Source organism: Xenopus tropicalis, chromosome 1 (assembly GCF_000004195.4).
Source record: "Xenopus tropicalis strain Nigerian chromosome 1, UCB_Xtro_10.0, whole genome shotgun sequence".
Classification (NCBI taxonomy): Eukaryota; Metazoa; Chordata; class Amphibia; order Anura; family Pipidae; genus Xenopus; species Xenopus tropicalis.
Window position 1 is genome coordinate 18,126,574 of NC_030677.2, and position 20,414 is coordinate 18,146,987.

Below are 20,414 nucleotides of genomic sequence, written 5' to 3' on the forward strand. Positions count from 1 at the left end.
AATCCCAAAATAGTGGATTCGGTGCATCCCTAATTAGTGTATCTGTAACACAACATGAAGTTAGTGCTCATTCAAAAAGCACTTTTTGCCGGGGGTCTGGCTGCGTGCCATTGCGGTCACTAAGGGGCACATTGCAGATCGCTCACAAGTACATTCTGTGAAAATGGTTTTACGTGCAACTCACCGCGGGGAAAGTGCGGGGAATGCAGCTGCGCTTGGGGCCCTACATGAGCCCTACGGGGTGCGACACATTCAGACCTTCATTTCTTATTCTAAACACACTCTTTGCGCTTCGCTTTGGAACTTTCTCGCCAAACTCTGCCCAACAGGGAGCTTTTGCTTTATCTCAAGCCGTTTCCCACTGAAAGAGATGCATTTCTAATCAATTCCATATCATCTTTCATCTTTTAAACACAGCCTGTCCCCCAGTGATGAAAGCCCCCCGTGCCACTGAGCTCGCTCCCCTGCTGCGGCCACAAACATTTCCATTTCGGGGGCCTTTTTAGCAACAAGAGATGCTGCGAGTGACTCGGGATCCGTATCCCCGGCTCCAGGGGACGAGCTGCAGGCTGGGTGCGTCGCTGCGGAACAACTATTTTCTGCCTCGGGTTTGTATAGAAATAAAGGGACTGATGCAGAGAAAATAACCCTGATAATGAGTATAAAATATATTCCCCAATCTCACATAAACAGCAGAATTCCTGTTAGAGGCAGAATGCTTTATAAATTCCAACAGATGAATGTACTTCAAATTGTCTGTAACAGTTTATATATAAATAAGAAGAAAAAGTTTTGTCTTCCACAAGTACTTGTGTATTACTTTGTCCATTTGCCCCATACATGCTCCTGTTTTGCCACCCTGATTTGTGGGTAGGACACAAAGTCCTGGCCCTAGGGTGGCAAAAATCTGGGGGTTGCGTGCCACCATTTTGCCACATCTGAACTGGGGCTGGGCACGAGATTGACAGTTATCTGAATCTCCTGACAAGTCCAGAGATCAGTGAGGAGAGGCATGTGTGAGTGGGTGGGGGTGTGTGAGTAAGTGGGGGTGTGTGAGTGGGGGTGTGTGAGTGGGTGGGGGTGTGTGGGTGGGGGTGTGTGAGTGGGTGGGGGTGCGTGAGCGGGTGTTTAGGGGTGTGTGAGTGGGTGGGGGTGTGTGAGCAGGTGAGGTGTGTGAGCGGGTGGGGTTGTGTGAGTGAGTGGGGGTGTGTGAGTGGGTGGGGGTGTGTGAGTGAGTGGGGGTGTGTGAGTGAGTGGGCGTGTGTGAGTGGGTGGGGGTGTGTGGGTGGGTGTGGGTGTGTGAGTGGGTGGGGGTGTGTGAGTGGGGGTGTGTGGGTGGGTGGGGGGGTGCGTGAGTGGGTGGGGGTGTGTGAGTGAGGGTGTGTGGGGGTGTGTGAGTGGGTGGGGGTGTGTGAGTGGGTGGGGGTGTGCGAGTGAGTGAGGGTGTGTGAGTGAGGGTGTGTGAGTGGGTGGGGGTGTGTGAGTGGGTGGGGGTTTGTTAGTGAGTGAGGGTGTGTGAGTGAGTGAGGGTGTGTGAGTGAGTGGGGGTGTGTGAGTGGGTGGGGGTGTGTGAGTGGGTGGGGGTTTGTTAGTGAGTGAGGGTGTGTGAGTGAGTGAGGGTGTGTGAGTGAGTGGGGGTGTGTGAGTGGGTGGGGGTGTGTTAGTGAGTGAGGGTGTGTGAGTGAGTGGGTGTGTGAGTGGGTGGGGGTGTATTAGTGAGTGAGGGTGTGTGAGTGAGGGTGTGTGAGTGGGTGGGGGTGTGTGAGTGGGTGGGGGTTTGTTAGTGAGTGAGGGTGTGTGAGTGAGTGAGGGTGTGTGAGTGAGTGGGGGGGTGTGAGTGAGTGGGGGGGTGTGAGTGGGTGGGGGTGTGTGAGTGAGTGGGTGTGTGAGCGGGTGGGGGTGTGTGAGCAGTGGGAGTGGCTGTGGGGGGCCTAGGGGCAAGACCCAGTCAAGGCTATTGGGGTCATTTACTATGTGCAGGGAGGTTGCAAAGTGCAAAAAAATGGGCACAATCTGCACTTTTCCCGCTGCCCTAGATTTATTACTGATTTATTACTGCTCTGTTTTGGAGCACAGAGACCAAAAAAAACCCACAATTTTTTCGTAATCAATTGTGCGACAAAACTGTGACAAGTTTGCACCCAGCACCTCTGATACATGGGAATCCCCTTGCACCCAGCACCTCTGATACACGGGAATCCCCTTGCACCCAGCACCTCTGATACATGGGAATCCCCTTGCACCCAGCACCTCTGATACACGGGAATCCCCTTGCACCCAGCACCTCTGATACACGGGAATCCCCTTGCACCCAGCACCTCTGATACACGGGAATACCCTCTCACCCAGCACCTCTGATACATGGGAATACCCTCTCACCCAGCACCTCTGATACACGGGAATCCCCTTGCACCCAGCACCTCTGATACATGGGAATACCCTCTCACCCAGCACCTCTGATACACGGGAATCCCCTTGCACCCAGCACCTCTGATACACGGGAATCCCCTTGCACCCAGCACCTCTGATACATGGGAATACCCTCTCACCCAGCACCTCTGATACATGGGAATCCCCTTGCACCCAGCACCTCTGATACACGGGAATCCCCTTGCACCCAGCACCTCTGATACACGGGAATCCCCTTGCACCCAGCACCTCTGATACATGGGAATCCCCTTGCACCCAGCACCTCTGATACACGGGAATCCCCTTGCACCCAGCACCTCTGATACATGGGAATCCCCTCTCACCCAGCACCTCTGATACATGGGAATACCCTCTCACCCAGCACCTCTGATACATGGGAATACCCTCTCACCCAGCACCTCTGATACATGGGAATACCCTCTCACCCAGCACCTCTGTGATAGGGCACCCAGCCATATAATCAGTAGAATTCCCACATCTTTTATTGTTCTTATATGTTTTTCCCTTCCAACTGCCACTGAATCCTTCATCGATCAATAAAAACCAGCCAATGAGAGAAGGTGCCCAAACTCCCTGTATCGCGGGTCATGGTTACTCCAGCTGCCCCTGTATAATGAACATTTCTGGCTCATAGGCGCTGGAACTTCTCTCCTTTGAGGGTTTTTGTTTCCCCCTGTGGATAAATGGCTTCCTTTACTCTTACATTTACCGAGACTTTCCTGCTTCCCAATGGTGCAAATCACGGCTCCCTCATTATGTTCTTGTCGGGTTACTTCAGTGGCTCCTTTACACTGTGACATTATCATTATACGCCAGCCACATGCAATTATACTTATCTGCTCTTCAGCAAATTCCCCTGCGCTCTAATCAGCATCTGATAACTCAGCGTGGGCTTGGGATAGAGAAAGGGAAAGTCAGACTTTGCTTATTGAGTCGTTATTAGGATTTAACTCAATAACAACTCAACTTTATCCAGAATATCAACTTGCACCCAATGTTCCATCTGAGCTGTGACCTGACCCAGCTAAGGGCCATGGGGAGATGAATTGCCCGAGGTTAAATCTCAGCTAGTATGGGCGACTAATCTCCTTTTTATATATAGCATTCCAAAAATATTCCCCCATAATCTTATCCAGAGCGACATCACCCAGTCTCATACAAATCCATGACAGTTTCCTGTTAGAGTGACATCACGGTATCATGGATTGAAGTGATGGAAGCCCAAGGCCAGTTATAGGTACCATGAGTGTGAGAGATTATCACTGTTGAGTTTATCCCTGGGATTATAGAATTTGTTAGGCCAAGCAACCAATGGACTTGCTGTCGCCCTTGAACACCACATACCGGATTTTCTGAGCTTAGTGTCCTCATTGGTCCGGACTTCAACCCTGGTAAAGGCCGTTGGGCCTCAACACTTATCGTCCATATTTCTTCTACCCTAAGTGGCTCCTTTGCCCAAACTTGATCCCTCCTTTTGACCAATCTCAGCAAATCTGAGTAAATCAGGCAGTAAATGAAGAATGTGCCCACACACTGGCTCAGACAGACGGAGACCATTAATCAAACTGTCTCCCCCCACATTAAATGTCTCGGTATTTGCTGTCCCTCCCTTTAGTATAAATCAAGGCTCTCATTATTCTCTTGCAAAGTTTTATTCCAACTGACTCACTTACACTCAACAATCCTCCTGTTATGCCAATGAAACACAATTATACTTAACTCCACTTCACCTTGTACCCACAATGCCAGCCCAAATCATCACGCTCTGTAATCAGCCGCTCGTTACATTAGACTTGTTACTGAAAATCAGAGTCTTTTTCTTTCTCTTAAGAAATGGCGCCCTTTCCTGCTGAATTTCATCTGGCAATGCAGACGCCGGCAGTCGGGACTAGATGCACCCGTGTAACTGTCATGCGTGATGGTAGGCTTGTATTAGTGCAGGGATGTGCAGTCAGCTTAGGGGAACTACATAATGACAGAAAATGTAACTAACAAGCTTTCAGTATTAATGAAACATTATCAGACCCAGCAGAACCCTCATACTTGGAAGGTAGGTGAGATTAAGGGGCTCATTACTGACAAACTTCCTCTGCAGCTCATTACTGTTCCTCGTGTACTAATGTTTCCTCCCCATACCCTTCTGCTATATAATGGGGAATACTGGTTTGTGAACTGATTAATAATCAGCCCTGTCTGCTTTCTGCTGACATTTTGATTATTTCCCACAGCCCCTGAAGCTCAGCTTCCCAACAGCCGCCCAGATCCCACTGAGCATGTGCAGTGCCACTGGCACACAAACAATGACTTAACAATATCAGAAGATGGGGAGCTGCCTGGATCATTACTGTTACAGGGCTGATACAAAATGTATACAATACGGCATTTCTTGTAATATTCTTATTTTGGTCCTTACTTCCCCTTTAATTTAAACCCAATGAAACCTATCTGTAGTAAGCAGTAAACAGTAGCAGGGTTGGACTGGGGGGTGTAGTGCCCACTGGGTCTGCTGCCACAGGGGCCCCACACCCCCCACAGGGCCCCCACACCCCCTTAACCCCCCCCCACAGGGGGCTCATTCCAACCTTGGACTTTGGGTATATTAGTGCCATCTTTCTAATCTCTATACCACACATGCAGACTAAGGCAAGCGATGGCACAGATACGCACACATACATACTGGCGCAGGATAGTGACATATTGAAAAGCAAATTTTTGGCTTCTGATTTATTGAAACAAGCATTTGCATTAAAAATAATTTGATTTTCGCCTGATCAAAAGTCTCAAGAACAAACTTCTAAAACCCAAATCTTTTTCATCATTGGAAATCTTTGCTCTACGAGTTCTCCCATTAATGAATCCCGAATCATCGCTCCCCCGCGTTTCAGCGCGAGCAACTTGTAAGCAGCCAAATTATAATTCCCGAGCAGAGCAGAACTGTCAGTGTGAATACTAATGGCGTTACTTTGCCTATACGTCGGCGATAACCCGGACGCGCTCGGCGGAATTGCAAGCTCCTCATCAACAAGGTCCGATGCATCTTGTTTTGTGTTGGATCAGAAACCACAAGTCGGAAAATTGCATTCATAATAGAATTTCAGATGAAGCAAAATAAATAGAAATGAAAGAGACGGTAACATGGTTGGGAGAAGACACCATGGAGTCTCAGTGCCTTAATGACAAATGACAGAATTCTACATACTCAATGCAAGTTGGACAGAAAGGGAAGGGCAATATCAGATATAGGAAGGCTGGTATTTGTATTTCTTATGTCCTTTTCCAAATATGGCGACACTTGCCTATAAGCATAAGACCAATCAAGTCACCCCGGGGGAGTATGGGTAGAGACTGGGTACCTGGTAGCATGGTTTCCAGGCAAGCTATCTCTTTATAAAGTTATGTAACAGAAAACCAATTAGTGCTCACAGTTCATGGGTCAGTCTCTGGGGTCTCGGGGCCTCTGAGCTCTTGGGGCTTCATTTCAAGCTACTAGAGGTATTTCCTTCTCCAGCCTCCTTCTAGCGACTCTGAGGCTGCCTTATGGCACTTATACGTGTTATACGTGTTCAGCCAGATACTGGGGAACCACCAATATGAAACATGGTTTCTTCCAAATGTGTGCTAATGAGCTGGGGCTTAAAAGCTCCCTGCTTTCTCACTAGAGCCTTTGAGCTAAATGTAGGTGCAACAGGGTCTTACTACTCACTCACAGTGTTTGCTGGGGGACTTTATTTTAATTGCATCACAGACACAGAATGTCATTAGGCAGTGTAGGATTCACGTACAGCAGGGCCGCCATCAGAAATCACGTGGCCCCTCACAACTAAATTTTCTAGGCCCTCCCACGCCCCCAATGGCCCCTCCCCCAGTGACCCCTCCCATCAATACAAAGTACACACAGACATTGGTAGCCAGGGCCCCCTAAAACATTGGTAACCAGGGCCCCCCTAAAACATTGGTAGCCAGGGCCCCCCTAAAACATTGGTAGCCAGGGCCCCCCTAAAACATTGTTGGTCCTCCCCCAAATTACTCATACTATGGCCCGCTCCCCGCTGCTTACTGCTTCCTCCCGTGTCCTTTGGCTCCCCCCCAGCATCCTCCAGGGCCCCCCAAGCATACGGCTGCTTTTTCCAGGGCCCCCCCAAGCATCCTCCAGTTCCCCCCCCCAGTGTCCTCCTGCTTCCTCCAGGCCCCCCAAGCATCCACTAGTTCCCCCCCCCCAGTGTCCTCCTGCTTCCTCCAGGCCCCCCAAGCATCCGCCAGTTCCCCCCCCATGTCCTTCTGCTTCCTCCAGGCCCCCCCAAGCATACTGCTGCTTTCTCCAGCCCCCCCCCAAAGATCCTTCAGCTCCCCCATCACCCTCCTGCTTCCTTCAGCCCCCCCCAAAGATCCTTCAGCTCCCCCATCATCCTCCAGTCCCCCCCCCCCCCAGTGTCCTCCTGCTTCCTCCAGCTCCCCCAAGCATCCTTCAGTTCCTCACCGGTCCCCCTGCTGCTTCCTCCGGCTCCCCTTCTGGCTCCCTTGACGTCCGCTGCTATGTCCCACTGCTGTCTGCAGCATCTGCGCTTTTATAAAGGTTGCGCCCCGTGCGTGTGACGTCACTACGCATGGGGCGCAACCTTATATAAGCGCAGATGGAGCGGAGAGCAGCGGGACATAGCGGCGGACGCCAGTAGTGACAGGGCCCGGACTCGATTAAAGGGGGCCCGAACTAAGAAAACTCTACCACGGCCGGGCCCCCTTTAAAGTTAGAAACATCCGGGCCCGGGATGATTGTCCCCCCAGTGCCCCCCTGATGGCGGCCCTGACGTACAATGAGGGGCCTTGACGTGGCACATGAGCTTACATATTTTGGCCAAAGTGTGGTACTAACACCTCATTTTTTGTAAAAAATCATTTTTAAAGGCAAACTAAGCGCTGGCAAACTTTCTTTTTCTTCCATTAGAGAGCACAGCTTGGCGACTGCAGGACAAAGGCTCCGGCACCAACCTGTTATACTTTCAAAAAGTTTCGTTACCATTTATCTGTTACTAGTGAAGTGCCAAACTGGGCAAAAGTCCTAAAATGGCGGGGTGTTAGAGAACTTAAGCTTTAACACCCGAAGGAATTCCTAGAATATGACTACTAAAGCCATTATTTCAAAGCCATTATATTAGGCTTTGATAAATGTATCAGGAAACAATTTGCGATTGGTTCTAAGTTGTTATTTGTGGTTCTTGAATTATTTAGCTTTCTATTCAGCAACTGGAGTTTTAATAATAGCTATCTGGTTGCTAGGGTCTTGTTTACCTTCGCAACCAGGCAGTTGTTTGAATGCGAGCTTGGAATATGAATAGAACAGGGCCTGAATAGAAAGATAAAGAATAAAGAGTAATAATACAATTATAATCTCACAGCTTAATAGTTTTATAGGTGCCGGAGTCAGTGACCCCATGAGAAACCTGGAAAGAATTAGGAAAGCAGAGGAAAGCAAATAATCCGAAACCTATAAAAATAAGGAAGACCAATTGCAAAGTTGCTTGGAATGGGACATTCTATAAAATAATAAAACCGCCCCTTTAAATATAGAATACAATATAGATGTATGATGTTTGTGCAAAGCTTTGGGAAGCGCAATGTTAATAACAAGCTTCTTACCTGAACGGCATGACCAGGCAGGCAACCAGAAGATCGGCCATGGCCAGAGACATGATGAACATGTACGTGACCGTCCGGAGTCTCTTTTCTACCACCGGGCAAATGAAAACGACGGCGTTGCCCAAGAACGTGATCAGGTCAATGACAGTCAATAGCGATCCAACGGCCACTTGCTGCGGCGCAATCTCCAGCGCCGTCCTGTTGCCTTCCCTCCGCAGGAAAGAGAAGGAGAAATTGCAGAGCGAAGACACATTTTTATCCATGGACATTTTCAGTCTGCTTTGACCTGTAACAAGAAACACATTGTTCTAGGTTTTTTCGCAACCAACATTTTACTTGACCTTTAATGCTGTCAAAAACACGTGTTTGTTCCATGGCGGTGACATCTGGCCCTTCTTTTAATGAGCTACAAATTCAAGCAACCCCCTTATGGCGCACTGCTAATGCCCATCGCCCTGAGACCAGCGGCAATAGAAAAGAGAGAATATTTATGAAGACAATTGAGAAGAATACTATATTCATACATCTCATATCCAGAATCCTTCCAGTTTGTATGGCATTGGCTGAAGTGACATTAGCTGCCCCAAGGTGGGCGTGCTTTCCAGATATCATTCTGATTAATGAGCCCCTCGAGCTGTAGGTCTGGGACACGTGTACTTGGAGTCAATATTTCTACTGGTGGCCATCAGCTTTCAGACCATTACAAGAAGATATATACTTTATATAACCCCAGGGTTAGGGTTGCCACCCTGCCTGTATTTGACCGGCTCAGCCAGTAAATCACCAGTTAGGGCCAGAAATACAAATCTACCAGAAATGTAATAAGGGTTGTCCTGCCTATGCCCTGCCCACTCCACCTATTTCCCCGCCCACTCTGCCTAATTCCCCGCCCCCATGTGACATTATTATTATTAACATTTATTTATAAAGCGCCAACATATCCCGCAGCGCTGTACAATAAGTGGGTTACATACATGGGACATACAGAGTAACATATAAAGCAATCAATAACCGATACAAGAGGTGAAGCAAGCCCTGCCCAAAAGAGCTTACAATCTATATGAATCTATTATTATTATTATTAACATTTATTTATAAAGCGCCAACATATCCCGCAGCGCTGTACAATAAGTGGGTTACATACATTGGACATGCAGAGTAACATATAAAGCAATCAGTAACCGATACAAGAGGTGAAGAGAGCCCTGCCCAAAAGAGCTTACAGTCTACAAGACATTATCTCATTTTCCCCCACCCGAAGGCCTGTATTTAATTAGAAATAAAGTGGCGTACCTGTGGGTGTAAAATGTACACGAGTGAGCCATGGCAGGTCATGGAGTCCCACACCCCCCCATGTATCTACAGTTTAGGGAGCAGTTTTGCTTTCTATTTTTGGGGAAATATTGTCTTTCTCTTCTGCCTCTCTCCAACCTATATGGCTTTTATTTTTTATAACACGTTTCTAATCATGTTCATGTTGTTAGGTGCAAAGTGCAAAAAAACCCCATAAAATGCAATGTTTTTGCACTTCACATTTTGCCCCACTTCTTCAACTTTTTTCACTTCTTAAAATGAAGTGCAGAGAGATGTGTCTCACTCTGTTTCAAGCAGTTCCTTCATATAGAAGGGGTGGGTAGCAGGTAGGGGGGTAGATTGCACGCCATTCATACACTGGGTAGGGCCTGGGGACACAAGGTTCTACAGACACATTTACCCAACACGTGAGGCTCCCTGGGGCTCTGCATGCTCTGCACCTTGTAATGAAACTGAGCCCCTTTACATGTGCCCCCACATTTCCTGATGCATATTGTCTGCCTCTGAACCTCTAGATCAGTGATCCCCAACCAGCAGCTCAGGGGCAACATCTTACGCCCCAACCCCTTGGATGTTGCTCTCAGTGCCCCCAAACCAGGGAGTTATTTTTGAATTCCTGACTTGGGGGCAAGTTTTGGTTGAATAAAAACAAGATTTCCTACCAAATAAAGCCCCTGTAAGCTGATAGGGTGCATAGAGGCCCCTAATAGCCAATCACAGCCCTTATTTGGCACCTCCATGAACTTTTATGGTGCTTGTGTTGCTCTCCAAGTCTTTTTACATTTGACTGTGGCTCACGAGTAAGAAAGGTTAGGGACCCCTGTTCTAGATTATTACTACAAGTATCTACATCTTAGTATCTATTAACTGGAAATCTTGGAACCTGGGGTTTTCCATAATTTGGATCACCATACCTTGGGTCTTCTAAAGATCATTTCAACATGAAATAAACCCAATAGGGCTGTTCTGCCCCCAATAAGGGGTAATTATATCTTAGTTGGGATCAAGTACAGGTACTGTTTTATTATTACAGAGAAAAGGGAATCATTTAACCATGAAATAAACCCAATAGGGCTGTTCTGCCCCCAATAAGGGGTAATTATATCTTAGTTGGGATCAAGTACAGGTACTGTTTTATTATTACAGAGAAAAGGGAATCATTTAACCATTAAATAAACCCAATAGGGCTGTTCTGCCCCCAATAAGGGGTAATTATATCTTAGTTGGGATCAAGTACAGGTACTGTTTTATTATTACAGAGAAAAGGGAATCATTTAACCATTAAATAAACCCAATAGGATTGTTCTGCCCCAATAAGGGGTAATTATATCTTAGTTGGGATCAAGTACAGGTACTGTTTTATTATTACAGAGAAAAGGGAAATCACTTTTTTAAAAAAGTGAATTATTCGCTTAAAATGGAGTCTGCAGGAGATAGGCTTCTCTTAATTCAAATAATCCTAGAAATGGGGAGTAACATTGTGGTTCTGAGTCCCCCATCAGAAGAATATTTCTGGCCCCTCCCCACTCCCCCAGCAGCCAATCACTTCCCTTTCTTCACTTACAGGAGTTGTTCACCTTAAATTCACTTTTTATATGATGCAGACACTGATATTCTGAGACCATTTGCATTTGGTTTTATATTTTTATTATTTGTGTTTATTTCAGCTTTTTTTGTTTAGCAGCTCTCCAGTTTGGAATATATTTAGCAGCTACCTGGTTGCTAGTCTTGTTTACCTTAGCAACCAGGCAGTGGATTGAATGTGAGGTTGGAATATGAAAAGAAGGGGGTCTGAAAAGAAACCAATTACACCTATGTTACATCTTTAACAGGTAAAGCCCAAAATCTAAGTTGTAAGCAAAGAATCCATGATGAGAAAATACAGAAACCTGCGCCGAAGGGGAATCGCCCTTATTTATATGCAGCGGCCGTTCCGCTATACAGGGTCCCCATTAGCACAAGGGCCGCTGAGCGCTTTCTATTTCCTACTGTGCCTACAATTGTTCTACTACTATCTCATTGCTATATGCTGCTGTGATATTATCATCTGAAGAAAACTAATCTTGCCTCCATTGGGGGGCCTATATATATCTATATATACACTTACTGCTGAAGGCTCTTGTGTAAAATACCTGGAAATACAGCTAATGCTGCACAATGTTTTATTATACCTATTTATATACAGGTTTACTGCTGTGCAACATCATGGACGTCACAATTATCCTACCTAATCCCTGTTACAGGCCCTTTTTATTCTCCCAACAGCAGAAACCAGTGAGATATGGAGGCAACAGGACAGTAACATGGTACAGGTATGGGACCTGTTATCCAGAATGCTTGGGACCTGGGGTTTTCCGGATAAGGGGTCTTTCTGTAATTTGGATCTCCATACCTTAAGTCTACTGAAAAATTATTTAAACATGAAATAAACCCAATAGGGCTGTTCTGCCCCCAATAAGGGGTAATTATATCTTAGTTGGGATCAAGTACAGGTACTGTTTTATTATTACAGAGAAAAGGGAATCATTTAACCACTAAATAAACCCAATAGGACTGTTCTGCCCCCAATAAGGGGCAATTATATCTTAGTTGGGATCAAGTACAGGTACTGTTTTATTAGTACAGAGAAAAGGGAATCATTTAACCATTAAATAAACCCAATAGGGCTGTTCTGCCCCAATAAGCAGTGGCGTAGCGAGGGGGGTTTGGCCCCGGGCGGCGTATCAGAAGGGGCGGCGGCGGCTCCTTCTCTCTTACAGGCAACAGGCGCTTTTATAAGGTTGCGCCCGTGCGTATGACGTCCCACGTCAGCGACGAGGCGCAACCTTATAGAAGCGCCTGTTGCCTGTAAGAGAGAAGGAGCCGCCGCCGATGGTCTGTTGGGGGTATGTACTATGGGGGAAATTGGGGGCACTGTGTGGGGGCTACTGTTGAGGGCGAGGACTTCCAAGGTAATTTTCTCAGAGATATTACCTGTGCCACGAGCAACATTAAGAAGGCAGCGGGAGCTCAGGGAGATTAATGCGTGGCTGAGAGATTGGTGCAGGGAGGAGGGCTTTGGGTTTCTCCAGAACTGGGCTGATTTCTCAATCGGCTACAGGCTCTTTGCCAGGGATGGGCTGCACCTCAATGATGATGGGGCAGCTGCTTTGGGGGAAAAGATGGCTAGAGGGTTGGAGGAGATTTTAAACTAGGAGTGGGGGGGGAGGGTGCAGCGGGAAATTCTGTGGTAGACAGGATAGATGAGGTAGTGGGCATAGTAAGGAAAATTGGGGGAGGAGACTTGCTTCGGGATACTGATAATGGCAGGGAGGCCCATAAGTTGTTTACACGTCATTCTCACGCCGGAACCAGTATTAAATGTATGTTTACCAATGCAAGGAGTCTGACTGGTAAAATGGGAGAGCTGGAGGTACTGGCGTTGGAGCGGAAATATGATGTGATTGGTGTTGCTGAAACTTGGTTGAATGAGTCTCATGACTGGGCTGTTAATATTGGGGGGTATACATTGTTTCGGAGGGACAGGGGCAATAGGAAAGGAGGAGGAGTGTGTCTGTTCATTAAGCACGACTTAAAAGCAAATATTAAGGAGGAAGTGATGGGGGTAACAGAGGGAGCTGAATCCTTATGGGTTGAGCTTCTCACAGATAGTAAAGAATCTACCAAGCTAATTGTAGGGGTATGCTATAGACCCCCTAATGTAAGCGAAGAGGAGGAGGCCCAGCTCCTGTTGCAAATAGAAAAGGCTGCTAGTTTGGGGCAAGTGATAATAATGGGGGATTTTAATTACCCTGATATTGACTGGGGCAATAGTACTGCCAGGACAGTAAATGGGAACAAGTTTATAAACTTGCTGCACGACAACTTTATGTCACAGGTTGTTGAGGAGCCAACCAGGAACCATGCTATACTAGATCTAGTGATCTCTAATGACCCAGAACGTATAGCAAATGTGCAAGTGGTTGAACCCCTGGGTAATAGTGACCATAATGTTATTTCATTTAATGTTTGGTGCAGGAAACAAATTTACACGGGGGCAACAAAGACACTGAATTTTAGGAAGGCAAATTTTAGCTCCTTAAGGGCAGCGCTTCAGGGCATAGATTGGGGCATTATGTTTTCTGATAAAAATACAGAGCAGAAATGGTTGTCATTTAAAATGATATTAAATCATTACTGTTCTCAATTCATTCCATTAATAAGAAAAAGTAGAAGTGTTAAGAATCACCCTATGTGGCTTAACTCTGAGGTAAAGAAGTTAATAGGGAAAAAAAGGAAAGCTTTTAAGAAATATAAGTCAGAGGGGACAGTAGCTGCGTTTAATGAATATAAACACTATAACAAGTGTTGTAAAACAGCAATCCGGAAGGCAAAGATAGAAAATGAGGAGCGCATCGCGGCCGAGGCCAAGACTAACCCCAAAAAGTTTTTTAAGTATATTAATAGTAAAAAGATGCAGGTTGAGGGTGTGGCCCCATTGAGTTATAATAACAATATGGTTACAGCGGATACAGAAAAGGCAGATGTGCTTAACCAGTTCTTTTCTTCTGTGTATACAGTAGAGGAGCCAGTGGGCCAAGTCTCACCCAATTGCTTCACTGTTGCCTCAGCTCCAACTACACAGTGGTTGGCACAGGATATGGTGCTTAAAGGGTTACACACGATAAATGTAAACAAGGCACCTGGGCCAGATGGAATACACCCTCGGGTACTGAGAGAGCTAGGGGCAGAATTGCAGTGGCCCTTGTTTCTGATATTCTCAGACTCTCTTTCATCAGGTATGGTACCTAGTGATTGGAAGAAGGCGAATGTCACTCCCATATTTAAAAAGGGAATAAGATCTCAGCCTGGCAATTATAGGCCTGTAAGTTTGACATCCGTGGTGGGCAAGTTATTTGAAGGCTTGTTAAGGGATCACATTCAAAATTATGTAGTGGAGAATGGCATTATGAGCAGTAATCAGCATGGCTTTATGAAGGACAGGTCATGTCAGACCAATTTAATTGCTTTTTATGATGAGGTAAGTAAGAAGCTGGACAGTGGGGATGCAGTAGATATAATCTATTTGGATTTTGCCAAAGCATTTGATACCGTTCCCCACAAACGACTGCTTTCTAAGCTAAGGTCTATTGGTCTTAGTGAAGTCGTTTGCACATGGATAGAAAACTGGCTACAGGATCGGGTACAGAGGGTGGTTGTTAATGGCACATTCTCTACTTGGAGTAAGGTTCTCAGTGGGGTCCCTCAGGGTTCTGTACTGGGTCCACTTTTGTTTAATTTGTTCATAAATGACTTAGGGGAGGGTATTATGAGTAATGTATCAGTGTTTGCAGATGACACAAAACTCTGCAGACCAGTCAATTCTATCCAGGATGTGACATCCCTGCAGCAGGATCTTGACCAACTGGCAATCTGGGCAGCTAAGTGGCAGATGAGATTTAATGTGGATAAATGTAAGGTCATGCACCTGGGATGTAAAAACATGCAAGCCCCGTATACCCTTAATGGGACTGCACTAGGCAAATCCATAATGGAGAAGGATCTTGGAGTCCTTGTAGATAATAAACTTGGCTGTAGCAAGCAATGCCAGGCAGCAGCTGCAAGGGCAAACAAGGTTCTGAGCTGTATTAAAAGGGGTATAGATTCACGGGAGGAGGGGGTTATTCTTCCCCTTTACAGAGCACTGGTAAGGCCCCATCTAGAATATGCTGTTCAGTTTTGGTCTCCAGTGCTCAAACGGGACATTATTGAGCTAGAGAGGGTCCAGAGAAGGGCAACTAAGCTGGTAAAGGGTATGGAAAGTCTCGGTTATGAAGAAAGACTGGCCAAGTTGGGTCTGTTTACACTGGAGAAGAGGCGCTTAAGAGGTGACATGATAACTATGTATAAATATATAAGGGGATCATATAATAACCTCTCTAATGTTTTATTTACCAGTAGGTCCTTCCAACGGACACGAGGGCACCCACTCCGTTTAGAAGAAGGGAGGTTCCATTTAAATATTCGGAAAGGATTTTTTACAGTGAGAGCTGTGAGGTTGTGGAATTCCCTCCCCGAATCAGTCGTACTGGCTGATACATTATATAGCTTTAAGAAGGGGCTGGATGGATTCTTAGCAAGTGAGGGAATACACGGTTATGGGAGATAGCTCTTAGTACAAGTTGATACAGGGACTGGTCCGATTGCCATCTTGGAGTCAGGAAGGAATTTTTTCCCCTCTGAGGCAAATTAGAGAGGCTTCAGATGGGGTTTTTTGCCTTCCTCTGGATCAACTTGTAGTTAGGCAGGTTAGGTATAGGCATTATGGTTGAACTTGATGGACGTATGTCTTTTTTCAACCCAACTTACTATGTTACTATGTTACTGTCTATGGGGAAATTGGGGCACTTTCCATGGGGGGGGCCAGGTCTTTGTGGGGTATTGTGTATGGGGGCACTTCCTATTGGGGGCACTGTGTATGGGGCAATTGGGGCTCTGTGTATGAGGGCACTTTCTATTGGGGGGCAAGGTCTTTGGGGGGTATTGTCTATGGGGACACTGTGTATGGGGCAATTGGGGCACTGTGTATGGGGGCACTTCCTATTGGGGGCACTTTGTATGGGGCAATTGGGGGCACTGTTTATGGGGGCACTGTGTATGGGGGCACTTTCTATTGGGGGAACTGTGTATGGGGCAATTGGGGCACTGTGTATGGGGGCACTTTCTGTGGGGGGGGCAAGGTCTTTGGGGGGTACTGTCTATGGGGGAACTGTGTATGGGGAAATTGGGGCACTGTGTATGGGGGCACTTCCTATTGGGGGCACTGTCTAAGGGCAATTGGGGGCACTGTGTGGAGGGGGCTGTCTATGGGGACACTGTCTATGGGGAAATTGGGGCACTTTCTATGGGCAATTGGAGGCAATGTGTGTGGGGGGCACTGTGTATGGGGCAATTGGGGGCACTGTGTATGGGGGTACTGTCTATGGGGCAGTTGTATGGGGGGACCGTGGCCAGAATAGCGTTAGGGGGGACTGGCCAGCATAGTGTTAGGGGGCACTGTGGTAGGGTGACCCTAATACTTTTTATGTCTGTGTGTCCTGTACTGATGGGAGGGCCCCATCAGTGATTTCTGATGGCGGCCCTGCCACCATGGGCAGCCACGGACGCACAGCTGAATCCACTTTTGACAATTATGACATGCGCACCGCATTTCAAATTCAATAAAAAAAAAAAAAAAATTTAATGCTGCTTTTTTTATTTTGTCTATTTTTTTTAAGAATAACTAAATAGAGGGGCGGCAAATTTCCGGTCGGCCCCAGGCGACGAAAGCCCACGCTACGCCACTGCCAATAAGGGTTAATTATATCTTAGTTGGGATCAAGTACAGGTACTGTTTTATTATTACAGAGAAAAGGGAATCATTTAACCATTAAATAAACCCAATAGGGCTGTTCTGCCCCCAATAAGGGGTAATTATATCTTAGTTGGGATCAAGTACAGGTACTGTTTTATTATTACAGAGAAAAGGGAATCATTTAACCGTTAAATAAACCCAATAGGGCTGTTCTGCCCCAATAAGGGGTAATTATATCTTAGTTGGGATCAAGTACAGGTACTGTTTTATTATTACAGAGAAAAGGGAATCATTTAACCATTAAATAAACCCAATAGGGCTGTTCTGCCCCCAATAAGGGGTAATTATATCTTAGTTGGGATCAAGTACAGGTACTGTTTTATTATTACAGAGAAAAGGGAATCATTTAACCATTAAATAAACCCAATAGGGCTGTTCTGCCCCAATAAGGGGTAATTATATCTTAGTTGGGATCAAGTACAGGTACTGTTTTATTATTACAGAGAAAAGGGAATCATTTAACCATTAAATAAACCCAATAGGGCTGTTCTGCCCCAATAAGGGGTAATTATATCTTAGTTGGGATCAAGTACAGGTACTGTTTTATTATTACAGAGAAAAGGGAATCATTTAACCATGAAATAAACCCAATAGGGCTGTTCTGCCCCAATAAGGGGTAATTATATCTTAGTTGGGATCAAGTACAGGTACTGTTTTATTATTACAGAGAAAAGGGAATCATTTAACCATTAAATAAACCCAATAGGGCTGTTCTGCCCCCAATAAGGGGTAATTATATCTTAGTTGGGATCAAGTACAGGTACTGTTTTATTATTACAGAGAATAGGGGATCATTTTTAAAAATGTGAATTATTTGCTTATAATGGAGTCTATGAGAGATGGCCTTTACGTAATTTGGAACTTTCTGGATAATGGGTTTCTGGATAAGGGATCCCATACCTGTACATCTTTTTGTGGACCTTTTGTGTCCACATGTAATGTCGGTACCCATAACTGGTGCACCCCCAGCCAGGGCTGACATCATCACAAAGAAACTCCAATGCCATCACGCCAACATCATTGTGTGATGATGCTGTGTGTCACGTGATGACTTCAGGGGCAGGGTAATTGAGTGGCAATTCTGAGGGTTTCTGCCTGGTTTTCAGAATATTGAAAACCAGGCAGAAGGAAGGAAGGAAAGGAAGTGCCTGACTGGTGAATTTCATTATATAGGCTTCACCCCTACAGGCCAACCTTAAGGCTTGGTGCCACCCTGTAGACAAACTAAATAAAGTCAATAAACACTATTTTTTTTCCGCGATGCAAGTCTTTTAGTGCTAACACTCCTACAATTTGAGTTAGGGTTCAAAAACTTGAATGTCTGGTATTTATTAAGTGCAAAAAACCCTGAAAACTTGAATGTAAAACTTTGCCATCTAAATGCTTGTGAGTTTCTATGGAAGTCAGTGGGAGTTGCCCTAAAGTCAAGCCAAATTTTCGAAACTCGAAAAATCCAAGGTATTTGAGTTATTTTCCTTATTAATAAATAAGCGAGCACTCAATATGCAAGTTTATTCAATTTAGAAAAACAGATTCAAATTCACAAACCTGAAAACAAATAAGGCCATTAATATTTACGAGCTTATTTATCACTTTTCACCGCTTTTCTCACATTTATGGGTTTATCAGTTCTGGAGCTTGTGAATTTGAGTCTTTCTAAATCAAATAAACAAAAAAAAACCTGAATACCTCATATTTTCCAGTAGAGATGTAGCGAACTGTTCGCCGGAGAACTAATTCGCACGAAAATCAGGTGTTCGCAAGTTCGCAAGTTTGCGAATTTTTAGCGATGTTCGCAATTTTGGGTTTGCCTTAGCTGGAGCCAAATTTTGACCTCTCACCCCAGAGCCAGCAGATACATGGCAGCCAATCAGGCAGCTCTACCTTCTGGACCACCCCCGGACCACTCCCTTCCATATATAAACCGAAGCCCAGCAGCCATTTTACATTCTGCCTGTGTGTGCTTGATGAGTTAGCATAGGGAGAGAGCTGTGCAGGGGTTTGAGGGAGAGTTTAGGTAGCTTTGCTGACTAGTAATCTACTTTCTACTGCTCTGTATGTAGCTGCTGTGGGCAGCTGTCCTGCTGATCTCATCTACTGTAACCCAATAGTCCTTGCAAAAGCAGTTTATTACACAAGTTTAGAAATGTAGTGTGATTTGTGCCCTTTACAGCACAAAACGCAACGCTGTGTCAACAACGTATTTTTCAGAGAAATTTTTGCCCTTGATCCCCCTCCTGCATGCCACTGTCCAGGTCGTGGCACCCTTTAAACAACTTTAAAGTCAGTATTCTGGCCAGAAATGGCTTTTCTAGGTTTTAAAGTTCGCCTTCCCATTGAAGTCTATGGGGTTCGCAAAGTTCGCAAAAGTTCACACTTTTTGGCAGAAGTTCGCGAACGGGTTCGCAAACTTTTTTTCTGAGGTTCGCCACATCTCTATTTTCCAGTTTACAAACTCAAATAAAACTCGAAACCTCAAATATCTTGAATTGAAAATATGGCTTGACTTTGCCTAGGGCAACTCCCATTGAATTTTTGAACCATAACTCACAAAACATTAAAAAAAACCACACACATACCTGAACGTTTCGCCCTTAGAGTTATGATGAGTTAATGAGCCCAAAATATTGAGGATGAAAAAAGAAAAGTGCATCAGGTTCAGTTCCTACCAAGCTCTCGAGGAAACCAGAAGACAAAACCCTCCAGAGATGTCACCATTCTGATCAAAATTTTACAATATAAATAAATGATTTTAGCTCTTGAGTTGTGTAGTTGTGTAGATGAGAAAACTCTGATGGCAGCCTACAGGTAGAGCCACAGGGAGTATCTATGTGAAGCAGAGGAAACAGGGAGGCAGAGTATTACATTCTGATGGAAATCTATGGTGAAGGGTCAAGTGAAGGGTCAAGGAGCATCTAAGTAAAGCAGTGAGCAGCTATAATGCACTGTGTAGGGCAATGGTAGTCAGTTAAAGTGATACTGACCCCTTCAAGAGTTTAACAGCTCTGTGCTAGAACAAACCAAAATGCTGGGATTGATGGAAGTCCCCAGTTGGCTGGTAGAGTAAAAGGTGCTCCAATCTACTGTTCTACTCTAATGTTGCCCAACCCTTTAGCCCAATGTTCCCGCTGTAGCACCAGAGTTTAGGTGTGGGAATATAAGTGGTGAGTAGTTTTTTGAAGACATAACACACCGTCCTGTGAAGAAGCACAATGTTCCAGATGGGTGTGACAAAGAACAAAGAAAATAAATAGAAGGAAGAATAAATAATAATAATATGTAGGGGATCAGAGAACCCTGTCCCCTGTTTCTCAGTCTGTGATCTCATCCAGCCTAGCTACAGCCTGGGGAGGGATCCGGTTGGCTGGCTGCCCCAGTGCACGTCTGGGAGAGGTGTGCCTAAGCTTTGGAGCCAAAAATCTAGGGGCGGGCCCAGCAGCTTATAAAGGGAGCCCCTGCTGTTGTTTGCCAGAGTTGAAAGAGATACAGTGTGAGCAGCCATAGACTTGAAAGAATAAAAGTCTGCTGGGCTGCCAGGAAGGAATCAGTCCTCTGTGGTATCTCTTGTGTGTGTCCCCTGCTGTGGACAGGTATTGCTCATTTGCCTGCTACGTGGGAGCAGCCACCTTTATACAGGGAAGGT

At 45.6% G+C, this 20,414-nt stretch overlaps 1 protein-coding gene across 1 annotated transcript in view; it reads right to left on the bottom strand.

Annotated features, from left to right (window-relative positions):
• Positions 1-20,414, bottom strand: part of LOC100490372 (octopamine receptor) — a 64,601-nt gene that overhangs the window by 18,291 nt on the left and 25,896 nt on the right. Inside the window, exon 2 of the mRNA XM_002937281.5 lies at positions 8,065-8,350. Coding sequence (XP_002937327.2) covers positions 8,065-8,350 — 286 coding nt within the window. The remainder of the gene's footprint in view (positions 1-8,064; positions 8,351-20,414) is intronic.